The sequence below is a fragment of the Sturnus vulgaris genome, chromosome 2 (genome assembly GCF_052056855.1).
Source record: "Sturnus vulgaris isolate bStuVul1 chromosome 2, bStuVul1.hap1, whole genome shotgun sequence".
Lineage (NCBI taxonomy): Eukaryota > Metazoa > Chordata > Aves > Passeriformes > Sturnidae > Sturnus > Sturnus vulgaris.
In genome coordinates this window covers 56,698,947-56,712,502 of record NC_142244.1, presented here as the reverse complement: position 1 = coordinate 56,712,502, position 13,556 = coordinate 56,698,947, and the positions used below count along the sequence as shown (strand labels likewise).

General features: G+C 41.8%; 1 protein-coding gene across 5 annotated transcripts in view; it reads left to right on the top strand.

The window, feature by feature from the left end:
- Window positions 1-3,833: 3,833 nt before the first annotated feature.
- RNASEH2B (ribonuclease H2 subunit B) overlaps window positions 3,834-13,556 on the top strand; it is a 42,822-nt gene continuing 33,099 nt past the window's right edge. For 3 of the 5 annotated variants that reach the window (XM_014868849.2, XM_014868846.2, XM_014868848.2), the window contains exon 1: window positions 3,835-3,995. In XM_014868849.2, the coding sequence (XP_014724335.2) occupies window positions 3,914-3,995 (82 nt within the window). In that variant the 5' untranslated portion in view covers window positions 3,835-3,913. Of the gene's footprint in view, window positions 3,996-8,981; window positions 12,724-13,556 lie in introns of those variants that run through there. The other 2 variants (XM_014868847.2, XM_088159637.1) reach the window with 2 other exon arrangements.

Here is a 13,556-nt window from a genome sequence, read left to right as displayed (position 1 = left end):
AATTTGGAGCTCAGTAGGTTATTTCTATAAAGGCCAAAACTTATAATTTTTATGTATAGGTGCACAACCTATGCAACCTTGTTTAGTGCAAAGGACAAAGTGATTTCTGCTCAGAGGTGGTTAGAACATTTTTTGCCATTGCCTGAATGCTTTTAAACAAATACTGTTATTTTCCTTAAAATGGACTCTTTTCAATAAAGAACTACTTGCGTAGACAAATGCTATCATGAACAACTATTTAAAATAATTATTTTTCAGCTTGACAGATTGACTTGACATTTCAGTTAGAAATTCAAATGATGTTTTATAGGTTTGCAATGCCAGTATGTGTTCTTTCAGGTCAATGCCATCTCTGTGTCTGGCACTCATATTTTCAATTTGTTTCAATGCCATATGTGCTTTTGAATAAAACCAAACAAAGCAATAATTTGGCCTGTGATTAACTTAAAACAGTAGTTTAAACTAGATAACATGAATCATAATTATCGTGGTGCATCAGCTAAAGTTACATGTATCACTAGGCCTTTTACTGGGATTAAATGTAACCCTTGCATCCCTACATACAGGTGACACTTAAATCCAGAGCACTTAAATGCAGAGCACTGGGTTTAAAGCCATGCATGCAAATGCTTGAACCACTGAAGCATAAGGTAGGTCAATTTGGCCCATATCTGTTGAAATGGTGTAAAATGAAACATAATTATATGGAAATATTTTTGTCTTTTAAACAACAGCCTTGACTTAACAATGAATCACACTTCTTTCTATATAGGCTTTTGTTTCTTGCTGTGAGCAAAGTTTAAAACTGCCTACACTTAAAACTAGTGTAGGGGAGGAGGAAGGAGTAAATTCTGCAGCTGAAGATGGACAAGAGGTAGCATTTCTTTGGCAACAAGACTAAGTAATTTTTGTTTGGCAAAAAGGGATCCTTGCATTTGCATAGATATTTGCATTATAAGGAGCAGGTCTAGCAGAAATGAATGAACAGACAGCACACAGGTAAAGTCTGAATGCAAATCAAACAGCTCTGAAATGTGGAAAACAATTGTCCTCAAATTGGGTTAGGGTTAGTCCCATATTGGATGCATTTAACTTTCTGGACTTAATGAGTCATATGCACCCAAATGAGAATACCCATGTGCATGAAATTAAGATTTGAGTTTTAAAATGATATCACCGCAGCAGTTCAGATCAGTCTAGTGTTTTAAACGTCAGCATTTTCATTCAGGGAGACACCACTACAGTTTAAAAGTGTTGGCAAGCCTGAAGGTAAAGTACTTAATTCTTAAGCAAATAAGATTTTAGTATCATCAGCTCTTGACAGAAATCCCTAATTAGTTTATCTTTTGCTTATAATGATGTAGTATATTATAAAGGAGAACAGTATACATCAAGTGTGCATGAGTAACAACAGAAAGTTTTAAATATTTAATATGTATAAATTACTGCATTATTTTATTCCAAAACTGATGTCATTCTAGAGCCTTGTCCAGGCCTATTTGAGAATTTCCGTTTGGGGCATTTCAAAGTATCTGAGAAAAACATTTCTATATGAAAGTTCCTGGAAAAGGACATTATAGATCCCAGGGCAAATATACATCTAGAGATTGTGGGAGATGCTCGTAAATCAAAAGAAATGAACAGCTGAAATGTCCATTCAGTTCAGTTGATGGTAGGAATATTCAGCACCTCTGAAAATTAGCTTGCTCACCAGGTGCCTAAATAAGGATAGATTGGTGCTTTGAAAAATGTGAGCTTAATAAGTCAGTTCTGTAAACATACAGCACTGTTTGTTACAACATCTCCATCCCTTGCTACAGTCAGGGAGGAAATAGGAGCTCTGGAACAACTGCAGCTTATGCTTCTAGACTTGATCCTGACACACACTGCATCTGGAGGCTTGCAGACTTGGATTCTTGACTTCTCCAGAGCTTTGTTAAGCTCAGTGTGTACAATATGCTAAGACTCGTTATTTTTAGGACTAGAAGTCAAATCTTATGGAGAACCCCTTTTTCCACATGGAAGGCTTTCCTTCTAGGAAGGTTTCAAACACAGCAATCAACTCTGTTCTGCTCTTCTAGTGGTATTGTACAGATTACAGTGGAGCTGGTGAGTTTCTTCCTCTTTGCTAACAAAAGTAGTGAGGAGAGTTTTACAAGACCCATCAGTGAGTGTTGCAATCCAGGCATACACCACGGCAAATTGCAATCACTCTGAGAGCAAGTGATTTCTCTGGGGACTTCAAAACACATGGTGCAGTGTGGTCTTTGGCACTTAAATCTTGCCTTACTTCAATCAGTGGAAAAAAAAGTCAGAAAAATTAAAATAAAACAAATTTAGATTAATGTAATCTCAGTGATGAAGGTATATGCTCAAACTTCAGGAAATTATTTTTTTCAGCCTTACATCAGCTCAGCTGTTTTGCATATGCTGGCCTTGGTTAGTTCTGCTCTGTTTCGGGAAATAGATGTCAGTATGTTTTTAATATTTGTTTCATATCTCTGAGATTTACAACTGATATGTATACTTTAATACTTTTGATAACATAATATTTATTCCTAAATGTCTGGGAAGGTGGCCATCAATCCAGTCTTGTGTGGGTAAAGCCAAGTTTACGTACATATATACATGTGCATGAAAATATGCATTTTGTGTTGGAGGTAAAGAACCTATTTACCAGGATCATGTTGTACACTGAGTAGGATGACAGCTACGAGAGAGCTGTGGCTCTGCCCTCGCCCAGCCTTGTAGGACTGAGGTTCCATTGAATGGCCAAGGCTGGCAGGCACCTCTGCAGAGGGTCTAGTCCAGCCCCCTTCTCGGGGCTACAGTACAGCTTCTACAGTGGCTGCTCCGAGCAACACCCAGCCTGGCCTTTAATACCTCCACTGACAGAGACACCACGGTCATCCAGGACAACCCGCTCCACTAAAGACACATTTTTTTGTTTAAATGGAATTTCCTTCAGTTTGTGCCATTTTTGTCAAGCCCTGTCATGCTGTTAGGAAGAGCTAACTACTAGAGTACTGACATGTCATGAGATAGAACAAGATGTGGCTGGAGAAGGAGGCCATGCAGAGCTAGGGCAGCACTTTTCCTAGACAAACAGCCTTGTTCTACTTCCTGGAGATGAGCATAACACAGTACAGTGTAAGCACTGGAATGACGAAGCCAAAAAGTGGGCACGGGCTGTAGAGGGGGATCAAGACCACCCAAGCCCCCCAAAGCTCCCCGACCCACTTCCAGAAAGATCTGACTGCACTTGGAAACTAATTTAGATGGAAAGTGAGAAATCTGACTTCAGGGTGGAGAAAACCTATCCATAAAGACACCACTGCCAATCCTGGGCAGCGGCCCCTAGGACCATGAGCTGAATCAATGCTGGAATCACGATTAGCGATATCTTTTCCTCTTTCCTCCTCTCTGCCCCTCTTTAACTCATCTCTTCCTTTCTCTCTTCCCTTTCACCCTACTCCTATATCCAAAACCCACCGCGGCGTGCTTACACAATAGGCCAGGGACTAACGAAACAATTCCCACTCCAAGTGTGCAAGTCACTAATAAAACTCTCAGACTGTTTGCGGACCCTGTCATTTCTGCCGCTCCTTTGGACCACGAGCGTTTAGGAACCCCGGGCGCTCCCTTTCCCTGGCGGGTGGGACATCGCTCCCGCCCGAGTCCCGCAGGGCGGGGCACAGCAGCGGCTCCGCCACCGGCGCTCCCGCCCGCCGCGGCCGCACTGCACCGCCCGCTCCCTGCGTGCGCCGGGAAGGGGAAGAGGCGGAGCGGCCCGAGCCATGGCCGCGCCCCGCTGCCGCCCGGCCCCTTCCCCGGCCCGCCCCGCCCGCCATGTTGCGGCGGCGGCGGCGGGAACGGGAGCGGCGGGATTGCGGGATCGCGGGGCGCTCGGAGCATGCGGGGCGCACGGAGCGGGCAGGGCGCGGAGCGGCGTCCCGCGGGCGCGCCCCCCGCGCAGTGGGTGCTCATGGCCCCAGGTAACCCGGCGGGGTCGCTCCGGGACGGGCGGCTCTGCCGCAGCGCCGAGCGCTCCCGCCCCGCCGGCCGGCTCGGGCAGGAGGCGGGCGCTGGGCCCGGGGCAGGTTCCGGCGCTGCCGCGTGCGGCCGGGCCCGCCCGGGTGTGCCAAGGCCGGCTTGAGACACGGCCTCTAGGCCTGGCCCGCACAGGGACCCCGTTTCCCTCGCTGGATCAATGCTTTTGATTTATGTGTGTCATTAGGGTCTTGCCACCGATGTCCCTGGTGGGGTCTCGCTGTCCCCTCCCCGGAGCTGGCGGCCCGCCTTGCCTCCATCCCCTCAGTCCCTTCCTGTATTTTTTGAAGGAAACGGTTTAGTGCCCTAAGCCACAGCTGTCAAACAGACTTGAGTCCTAAGACAGAGTGAGATCTCCTCAGCTCGTTGTTCTGAAGCATGCTTCACACGGCAGCTCTGCAGGTGGAATATCCGCTGTGTAGTGGAGGCTTACTCTGTCCCATGCAGTGCTGAATCAATGGGAGGATGCTTTTGCTCCTTTACGTGTATTTCTGCCTAGCATCAGGTTTAAACAAACAAGTCATAAAACGTTTTGCTCTCAAAAAGGATGAGTGAAACGGGATGCGTTCAAATGCCAAGACATCAAGAGGAAGGAGACATAAATGTCTTTTTCTAGTTTGGTTTTTAAGGAAATGCGACTTCCACGATTATCTGTGGGCCAGCTTTGTACTGTGGCTGTTTCTTAGCTCACTCATAACTCAGAAGTGTTAATAACCAAACCTGCTGAAAAGAAGGAGCTCTTTGGAGTACTTTTCTGAGCTTTGCCTGTGATGATGTGAAATACTGTAAATGGCACCACTGAAGGAAAGATGTAGCAAGAGCTTCGTTCAGCAAAGATTGAAAATGAGGAAGGAAACTCAATCGTGAGACATGAGCCCATAAGAAACCAGGCTTCTCTAGTTACATGAGAAACAGAACCAATTGTTATGATTTCACTGATTCCTCTCTTCCTCTAGTTTTAACTTTTTGGTTCCACCCTTTGGTATCTGACATGCTTGATGCTTAAGAAAGGAATTTATAAAGTGAGGAATTCCTTTTTTTAATATTGACTCTACTCAGAGTAGGATTTAAAGCTGAATCCTGTATCAGATGACTGGCTATGCCAACAGATGTCCGTACTGTGCAAATATTTACAAATATGCTTAGCTTATGCATGAGTAGTCAGTTCTGTGCAGTAAGTTAAATTCTCCAGTGTTTGCAGGATTGGAGCCAGAGCTTGTAACTTTCATGAAGCCAGACAGTTTGTATTACCAATTATGCCAGCACAGCTCTGACAAAATTTATATAGTACTCCAGACCTGTAAGAAAGTTTATTAAGCCTTAGTTGAACTTCAAAGCACATAGTGATTTTTTTAAAAAGTCTGTGGCTGATAAATTCAGAACTCCACAGCTGATGAGACTTGCCAGCCAAACAAAACATTTCATGATTTTAGTTTTGTTTTAGCATTATTTTCAGAAAAACTTTTTTAAGTTAACGTGTTACCACTTTTCAGAATTTTGCATTTCATAACTGCTCTGTTGAATGAATCTCAAGAGATTTTTTGTTGGCTGTTTAGCAGAATGTGTGGTAGAAAGACCTGCTGAAGATGGTTGCAGTTTGATTTAGAATAAAAATGTCCTTTGACGGTAAAATTCTATTCATGTGACAATCTCTATCTTCATAATACCTTTATGGCATTATGGTACATACATACATAAAACCAACTGGTGCAAATAAGTACAAGATCTGTTTCTGGATGTGAGTTCAGTGCCATGTGTTCCTGAGTACTAAAAAAAGCTTGTCTGCTTTAGTATTGAAGGTTATGAAATTACTGCTCATTTCCTTAAGTACACATTTATATGCTGTTATATTGCATGGACAATAAATTGCTGCTCTGTCATTCAGAGCATGTGTGATGACTGATGAGACAAATTTCAGTTTTATTTTTGATTTCGTAGTTTTTATATTGGTTTCAGTGTTCTGGAAACAGCTCAGAAACAAGGAATCTCTTCTGTCGGGTAGAACTGCACATTCTCTGTCTTGAAGTCATGATTCTGGCTAGAGGAATGCAGTCAGAGTTGGTTTTTTACCAATGGTGTGAACTCTTTTTAGAGGGATAGACTGTCACTTTCTATAGCAAGTGATTAATTCTGTCGTATTTCCAGTACTGCAAAAGTTTGGTAATTAGTGGTCCTCTCATGCCTGCACATCACAGGACAGAGCTACAAACCAGATGCTCAGCAGTTACTTTGCCTGGTTTGTAGAGATGGGTGAAGGTGGGGAGGGGAAGCAGGGTTGACTGAGGCAGTCTTTGCCCTCGCGAGCCCTTCTGCCACACCAGGACACTTGGGCTGTTTGGCATGGGAGAATCACACAAGGAAGGGAAAAGGAGAGCCTCATATCAGCCAGTCATATCTGAGCTGACTGCTAAGCAACTTCTGGGTGAGGTTGCAAATTTTACCTTTAAAGATGATAGCCTCACTTGGCCTGGTGAGAGGTCTTGTGATGGTGTTTCTGTTGATACTTGCTTTTTTCCATGAAGACAGGACAATTTGACATGCAAAGAGAATCATGTTTCTCTTTTGTTTTTGTAAGTGTAATGGTTCCTTGGTTAGGGATTGAATCACCACGGGCAGGACAGAGAGGGAAGCCTGAAGTGTGAGAGAGGAGTTAGGAAGTGCTACTCAGGCTGAGAAGAGAGTAGTAACTATGTTAATCACTCCAGAAGGGCTGGAAGCTGCTGGTGTACATTGTGCAGCCTTACTGGGAGCATGTAGTGAAAGGCGGAGAAATGGATGAGTGGCCAGGAGAGAAAAAAACAATGAACAAATAGGAAGAGGGTAGATGGAGGGATTGGTTGTTGTGGAGGAAGGTGAAAGGATAGAGGTGAAAGGACAGAAAACTTGGGCATGTTGGTAGCGGTATAGCTGTGCATGCTGGGCTTGAAATAGAGTCAACTCTTCGGGCCGTTTCTGCAGTTGCAGATTAACTGTGCAGTGGATATACAGGCACCAGATTTAGCCTGGGGCAGGCTGGGCTCAGAGCTAGCAGTTTATTAGTTCAAGTGCTGTGCCATGTTAACACATCTCTGCTGTTTCCAGAACCAGCTTTGCAGTGCAGCTGCTTTCAGACAGTGTCTGAACTAATAAGTCCTGATGGACCAAGCTGGCTCTGTGTAGACCCACTTGGGTGTTTCTGTGCTGTGCTCCGTGTTCCAGGGGATTTTATTAGCTTGGCTGGAAGTCTGGATCTGAGCTTGCTTTGTGCAGAGTAGTTGACGTCGATGGTTAAGAAGACCTCCCGAATCTGGAGTTCTGGAGGAATCGTGGTGCAGAGACACCAAAGTGCTAACGAGTCCTGAAGGACCACACGGACTTCGTTGGTGGATGGCTGAGTTTCCAGATAGTGCTTTCCTGCATTTCTAGTGGTAGTTGGGTAATCAAGGCTCTTACATTACCGTGTATACAAACTCTTTGCCCATGAGAATGTAGAAATTCCTGTACTGGCTTTCCTGGTGTTGGTCTAGCTACTGAACAGGTACAAGAGAGAAGTAGTAGCTCCTGGGGATTAAACCATGGCTCTCTCACGGCTACAAAGTTACTAGTGATGTTCTTTAATAGAGCAAGTTCTCTCTGTATTTACTGAATATCCATGTACTTAAAAAAAAATCCTGCTACTTTTTAATGTGAATGTAGGAAATTTCTACCTGCCTTTTGAGCTGGAACTACTGTTTTTTTGTGTTCTCTGAAAATCATAAGAGCTAGAAGTTATTTTCTAAACTGAGAAATACTGTTGAGACCTAGCAGTATTTTAGGGCTATCTAAATCTAAAGATTTTTAATTTTAGGGCTATCTAAATCTAAAGGCAGGGCTTTGGAAAATCTCAAATACTGAGGTAAAGTCACTGTGTCTGACATAGATGTGGTCGGGGCTCTGTATAACAAATAAACATTCTTACGTAATGGCTTCAAAGCGGTCTTACCAAAATCACACTAGCTGCTTAACAGGATTGGTGTGAAGGACAGTCTCTTTTTCAGTATTCCTCAGGGATAGGTGTTATGTCAGAACTGGAACTATTTATATCCTTCACTGGTTTTAGCAACGAGGTCAGGAATTGAAGGCAAGTTTTCTAAGTATGGTGTTCCACTCTACACCTAACGTTAAGACTGATGTATTTAATATATTCTTTGTCTGTATTAGGAAAATAATAGGGATTAGCTGCATGCTGAAAATTATTCTCAACCTTTATTTTTCTGAGCTAGACAAGTTTAGCTGAACACATTTTTTCAGTCTGCTGTTTTCTTAAGCAGTAAATTGATTCGCTCTTTTATTGTTTTATGGGAACTGCCATATGAATAGAACTGGAAGGTTTGCAGTGGGGGAGGGAAATTTAACAATCCTATTATTTTTAGGAATTACTTATTAAAAAATAAAAGGAGCAGTTTTACATTAGACTTGGCAGATTGTTTGAACAAATCTCATATATGCCAAAAGTCAAATGGAGGCAGAAATAAATGGACTGTGATGCCAAACCATGGGGCATCAGCACACATTAAATTAATCCTACATCTTTTCAGTTGAGACTAAGGAACTTTTGTCTTCGTGCAGTAACCGAGGAAGTACTTGACTTGAAAAATTTGGGTCATAGTGAGAGAAGGTGTCATAGCGAAAGAAGCTGTGGAATACTTAATTCGTGAAAGTAGTTTGCTTTAAAAGCAGAAGTAGACAAGTTTTGCTTTAATTTTTTTCCATCCTTGCACTTTGATACGTGCTTTCATTTAGTGTTTAAAAAAAACCGGTTTATTTGCTACAAAACAGATCACACTGCTGGGCTGCTAGAGTGCTTGAATCAAAAATTGTAATGAGTGTCAAAAATTGAGCAGAATACTTGAACATTAATACTTCCCAGAATAATCTAGGTAAAGAACTTGGAAATAATGTTTGCAATAAACATATATATATTTGCTTTAGCAGCTGAGTCAAAACAACAGAAAACCTATTGTGCACATGTTTATATACCTTTTTCATAAGGTGAATGTGAATATGCTTATTTTAGGAGTTAGCACTCTGTGGGCATATTTTACTAAACCTCCCCCTGAACTGGAATTTGCATCTCCTGAACAAAGCCTTTTGCCTGCAGGTAATTTGCACTATTTCTTACATGTCATCTCCTAAAAGGCATACTGAGCTCTGCTGTGAATAAAGCAGATATAACTGGCAAGCTAAGGAGCCAGAAGGAAGCATAGCAAATAAAATAACTGAAAAGAGATGTTTTAATGTGTAACACCATCTCCCACTTCTGCTTTCTGCCATCTGGCTTGGAAGAGACCAACTTATGCCAACTTAGGCCTCTCTGCATATGGGAATAGGGCTGATTCAGCCAGTAATACAGCTGCACCAGTGCTGACCCTATAAATATTGAGAAGGGAAGTCTGTAGTTTTTATCCTTTCAAGTGATAACCAGTTCTTGAACTTCTCAAGACTGACCTCCCCTTTATTCAGCTGAAACTCTGCACATTCTGCCAAGCATCTAGACTTCAGTAATGGATGAATTAGTACTGTCCATTGCTGCTTGTGAGTCCATGAATGTGTGGGTTTTTTTGGCTAAGAAGTGAATTGTGCCAGCATAAGGGGAAGCCAAAATAATGCTCTCAGGGTTAAGTCTTAAAATTTAGGTGTATTGCCTAGCTGTGTCCTGGAGCAGAAGACCATTCCAAGTGTCAAGTAGCATTTATTTTTTAAGTTGTGGTCAAGACAGAAAACAGTGCCGTTTTTAGATACTGTGTTTTATTGTAGAATGTTCTAAATTACATCACACTGAACATTGTTTCCTTAAGGCCCCAAATAATAAATGCCATGATTACCAAACTGATAATCATTCTGTCTTTTACGATAGGCATGGCAAAAGTCCCCTTACTGAAGTGAATACTATGTACAGTAAAAGAAGGAGTAAGGTGGTGAGGTAACATCAAGTTTACATAACTGAATAATAATTATTTGCAAAAATTAAGTGTGGGCAATTAGAAACCCATACCCTCTATGTAAGCACCTGCAAAATATTGGCTGTTTGCAGAGGTGAATCAATCTGTGTTCTGTTCAATGCTCCCCTGAGTGTTGTGAGCCAAGGAAGCAACAGTGTAGACCTGTGGCTCATCTCTTGTTTTCTCAACTCTGTAAATTCACGTATGATCTGGTTTTCTAATTCATGTGCGCTGGTCAATGACACATGTGTCACATGTGGAATAGGGTGTATTCTATACCATCTAGTCCTGCCGTGGGTTCTGTCTGTTATTCCAGTGAGCTTACTGATAGGATTGAAAGTTATTTACTTCTTCATTGTGGCTGGTTACTTCTCAGCTGGATGAGTGACCTGAGCTATCTTGCTGTGGGGCCATAAGATTGCTAGTTTCGGTGGAAAAAAGCAGCAGAGATGCAAAACAAGAAGGGAGCAGAGTTGGGGACACCAGGACTGCGCAACAAGGGACATGGACACTGAGTTAAAGCCATTTTCTTGAGGGTCGAGATTCTAAAAAGAGCACAAATAAAGTGTTTATTAGATCTCACCTGTCTGTACCCTTAGGCTACATAGTTTAAAGTCTTCCATGAAATGAAATTCCATGAAATTTAATGGTCTCCATCATATCTCCATCTGACACACCTTTCATGCACAGTTAGAAGTTAAGAAGGGAATGGAAAAGACTTGTGTAGGTGACGTATGGTTTAATATCAGTTTTTAAATGAAATCTTAACTTTGTATTTCCAGACTTAAATAGTCCTTTTTCTTTGCAGGGTGGTTGGTGGTGGTTGGGAAATTTGTGCTCTCAGAGGGTTTTTTCCTCTTATGCATTTGACAGATATTTACAGCTTTTTTGCTTGCTTGACTGGCAGCTTTTTACATGGGAATTCCATATAGCTTGATATTAGACTGTTATAGTATTCTATAAGCATTTTTTTAAAAAAGAAGGTAAATAGACTTCACATCATCCATAACAGTTTCATAGCTCTTAGTGGGAGTTTTATGTTGTTTTTTGATTTATTTATGTTGTTGTACCAAGTAACGCCTTCTTGTTTTGATGACCAGATTCATTAGTGCCTCATATCTATCCGTTGTGGAAAAAAATATTGCCAGAAATCCTTTGAAAGCTGGTTCATTTTCATTTGTTGTGTTTATGTATTTTGTAGAATTTGCCTAGTTGTATGTCTGACCTCCATGAAACACGATAATCTTTTCTTCTTTTCTTCAGCTGCCTCCTGGTAGTGTCTGCCTTCTGTCTTCCCAGGCAGTTTAAAGAGTGACTTGCTGGCTGAGATGCCTCCTTGAGACTGAATTAACTGAGCCCCTCTGTACCCTTCTATCAGTTTTTTATATCATTGTAGTGTATGTTGTCTTAGGAGAAAGTCATGCTGTAATGACACGAGTAAGCTGACCTGACTGTGTGTCACTGTTGGTAGAATTGGTAGGCCTGACCTATGGGAACTGTTATATTAAACATAGTGGCAATCATCTGATATTTTCCTTTAGAATTTAACAAAACAGCTCCTCCTGTAATGTTACTTTTTTTCTGTTTATTTTCTATAAGGTGATCTCTTACCTGGAGGTGAACCTTAAAATTGAAAAAAAAAAAATACCCAGCCAGTTTAACGCTCAGTTTTGCTAGAAAATGTCTACAGTACTGCTTTTTAAGAAGTCTGTGTTTACTTAGCTATAAGAGATCCTTGCTGAAATACAAGGACTGATAAATGTAATGGCATTAAAGAAATCCAGTTACCTTTCCTGGCTAAAGTCCAGAACACAAATAAGTTAGGTTTGGACACCTAACATCAAAAATCCCTTGCTCAGCATTTTCCTAGTCATGAAGTATTTAAATTCAGATAAATAGGGCCTTCTTTGCCCTTAAGGCCATATTAATACTGCATCCAGTTTTCCAAGCAGGCATTCTCCCAATTGCCTCTTTTTTTGTCTGCCAACTTGACATATAGTAAAGCCAATCTATAACAAAAATATACTTCAGATGCCCCTGGAAATGGAGTGGAATATTGCCTACATTTTGAGGAAATTGAACGTTAAAGAAACTCAAAGAAAGCACTTTTGCCTTTGCCTGGTCCCTCCCTTCTCCTTATGCATGTGCATGTCCCTTCAGACAAATTATTTTCTGTGGCAGCTGTGGGGAGTGTGACATACACTCTGATCCCATCACCATGGGATACTGGGACAGAAACCTGCAGCTTCTGGACCATTTGTTAGGGTTTGATCCCTGCTGCCCTCTGTGCAGTGGGGAACCCCTTGGAGCACCAAAGAGCTCCATGGGCAGAGCTGTGCTGCATTTCACACAGGGAAGAGCTCCTGGCAGGACCAGAGGGGAAGAGTAGAGGGTGCTGAGCCTGGGATAGCATGGGGCAGGCCTGGATGAAGGAGGATGGCTGTCTGGGTTGGGAAAGTAGAGGATTTATGAGGAAGAGGAGGGGCACTGCATCCCTAGAGTTGTCTCCTGGGCTTAGCAGAGATGGATAAATTCAGTGTGTTACTAGCAGGTTAGGAAGAGAACGTCTCAACCCAGTAAAAATGCAAATGTCATTAAAACCAGCAAAAAATTAGGAAGGATTGTCGACTTAATTGCTGACAAGATGCAACTTCAGGCTCAGCTGGACTCATTCCCAGTGTTCATCAATCTATGCATGAAGAAAGCAGAGCAAGTGAGCGCTGAAAGTTCCTTTGGGGTTTTTTTTGTTTTGCTTTTTGTTTTAAATTTTGAAACTCACATTTACTGTGTATATTTTAATATGTTCATGTGAAACACATCAAAGTAAACACATGCAGTGTGTTTCTTTCACTATCATTAATCACTTCAGTGTTTTAAAAAGTAACAAAAAATACACTAATGTTAAACTGTGGTCAAGAATTGAAATATACACAGCTCTAGAAATTGGAAAGATGCCTTTGCCAGGGCAAATGTAGCTTGACAACCATGTGTTTATGTATCAGCATATGAAGCAAGTCTGGTTAGCAAATACGGACTTTTTCCATTAAAAGCCCTCAACTTATATTGAAACGTTTTGAAGCACTTTTTCAAGCCACCTGGAGGCTCAGTTAAATACTGAAAGGAAGAAAATTACTTTAAATTCTCCGAAAAACTCTGAGAGAATTATTACCCTCCAACACTTTTATCACTGAACAGTTGGTTTTTGTGTCCTGCATATGTCTTTATCTGGGCAACTTCTGTTGGTGACACAACTGAATAACAAGGAGTGGATATGAAGGTTGAGAGTTGTTTGTTTGGTTTTTTGCCCATGAGGTGTTAGTGAACAGTCAAGTGTGAGAAGTCCACTTGTCCTTTTCAGATATTTTGGGGCTTTCAGCCGGGGTGGAGGACAGCTACTTTTGGTTGTTCCTACTTCCCTGTTTGCAAAAGAATTGTGCCAGCTCCCTCTTCCCAAACCTGCTGGATGTTACTGAAAAGGGAAGGACAATGTGGCACTTCTGTTCCTTTGAATAATCATGCAGTCTGCCTCTGCTGCTCCTCTGTGCT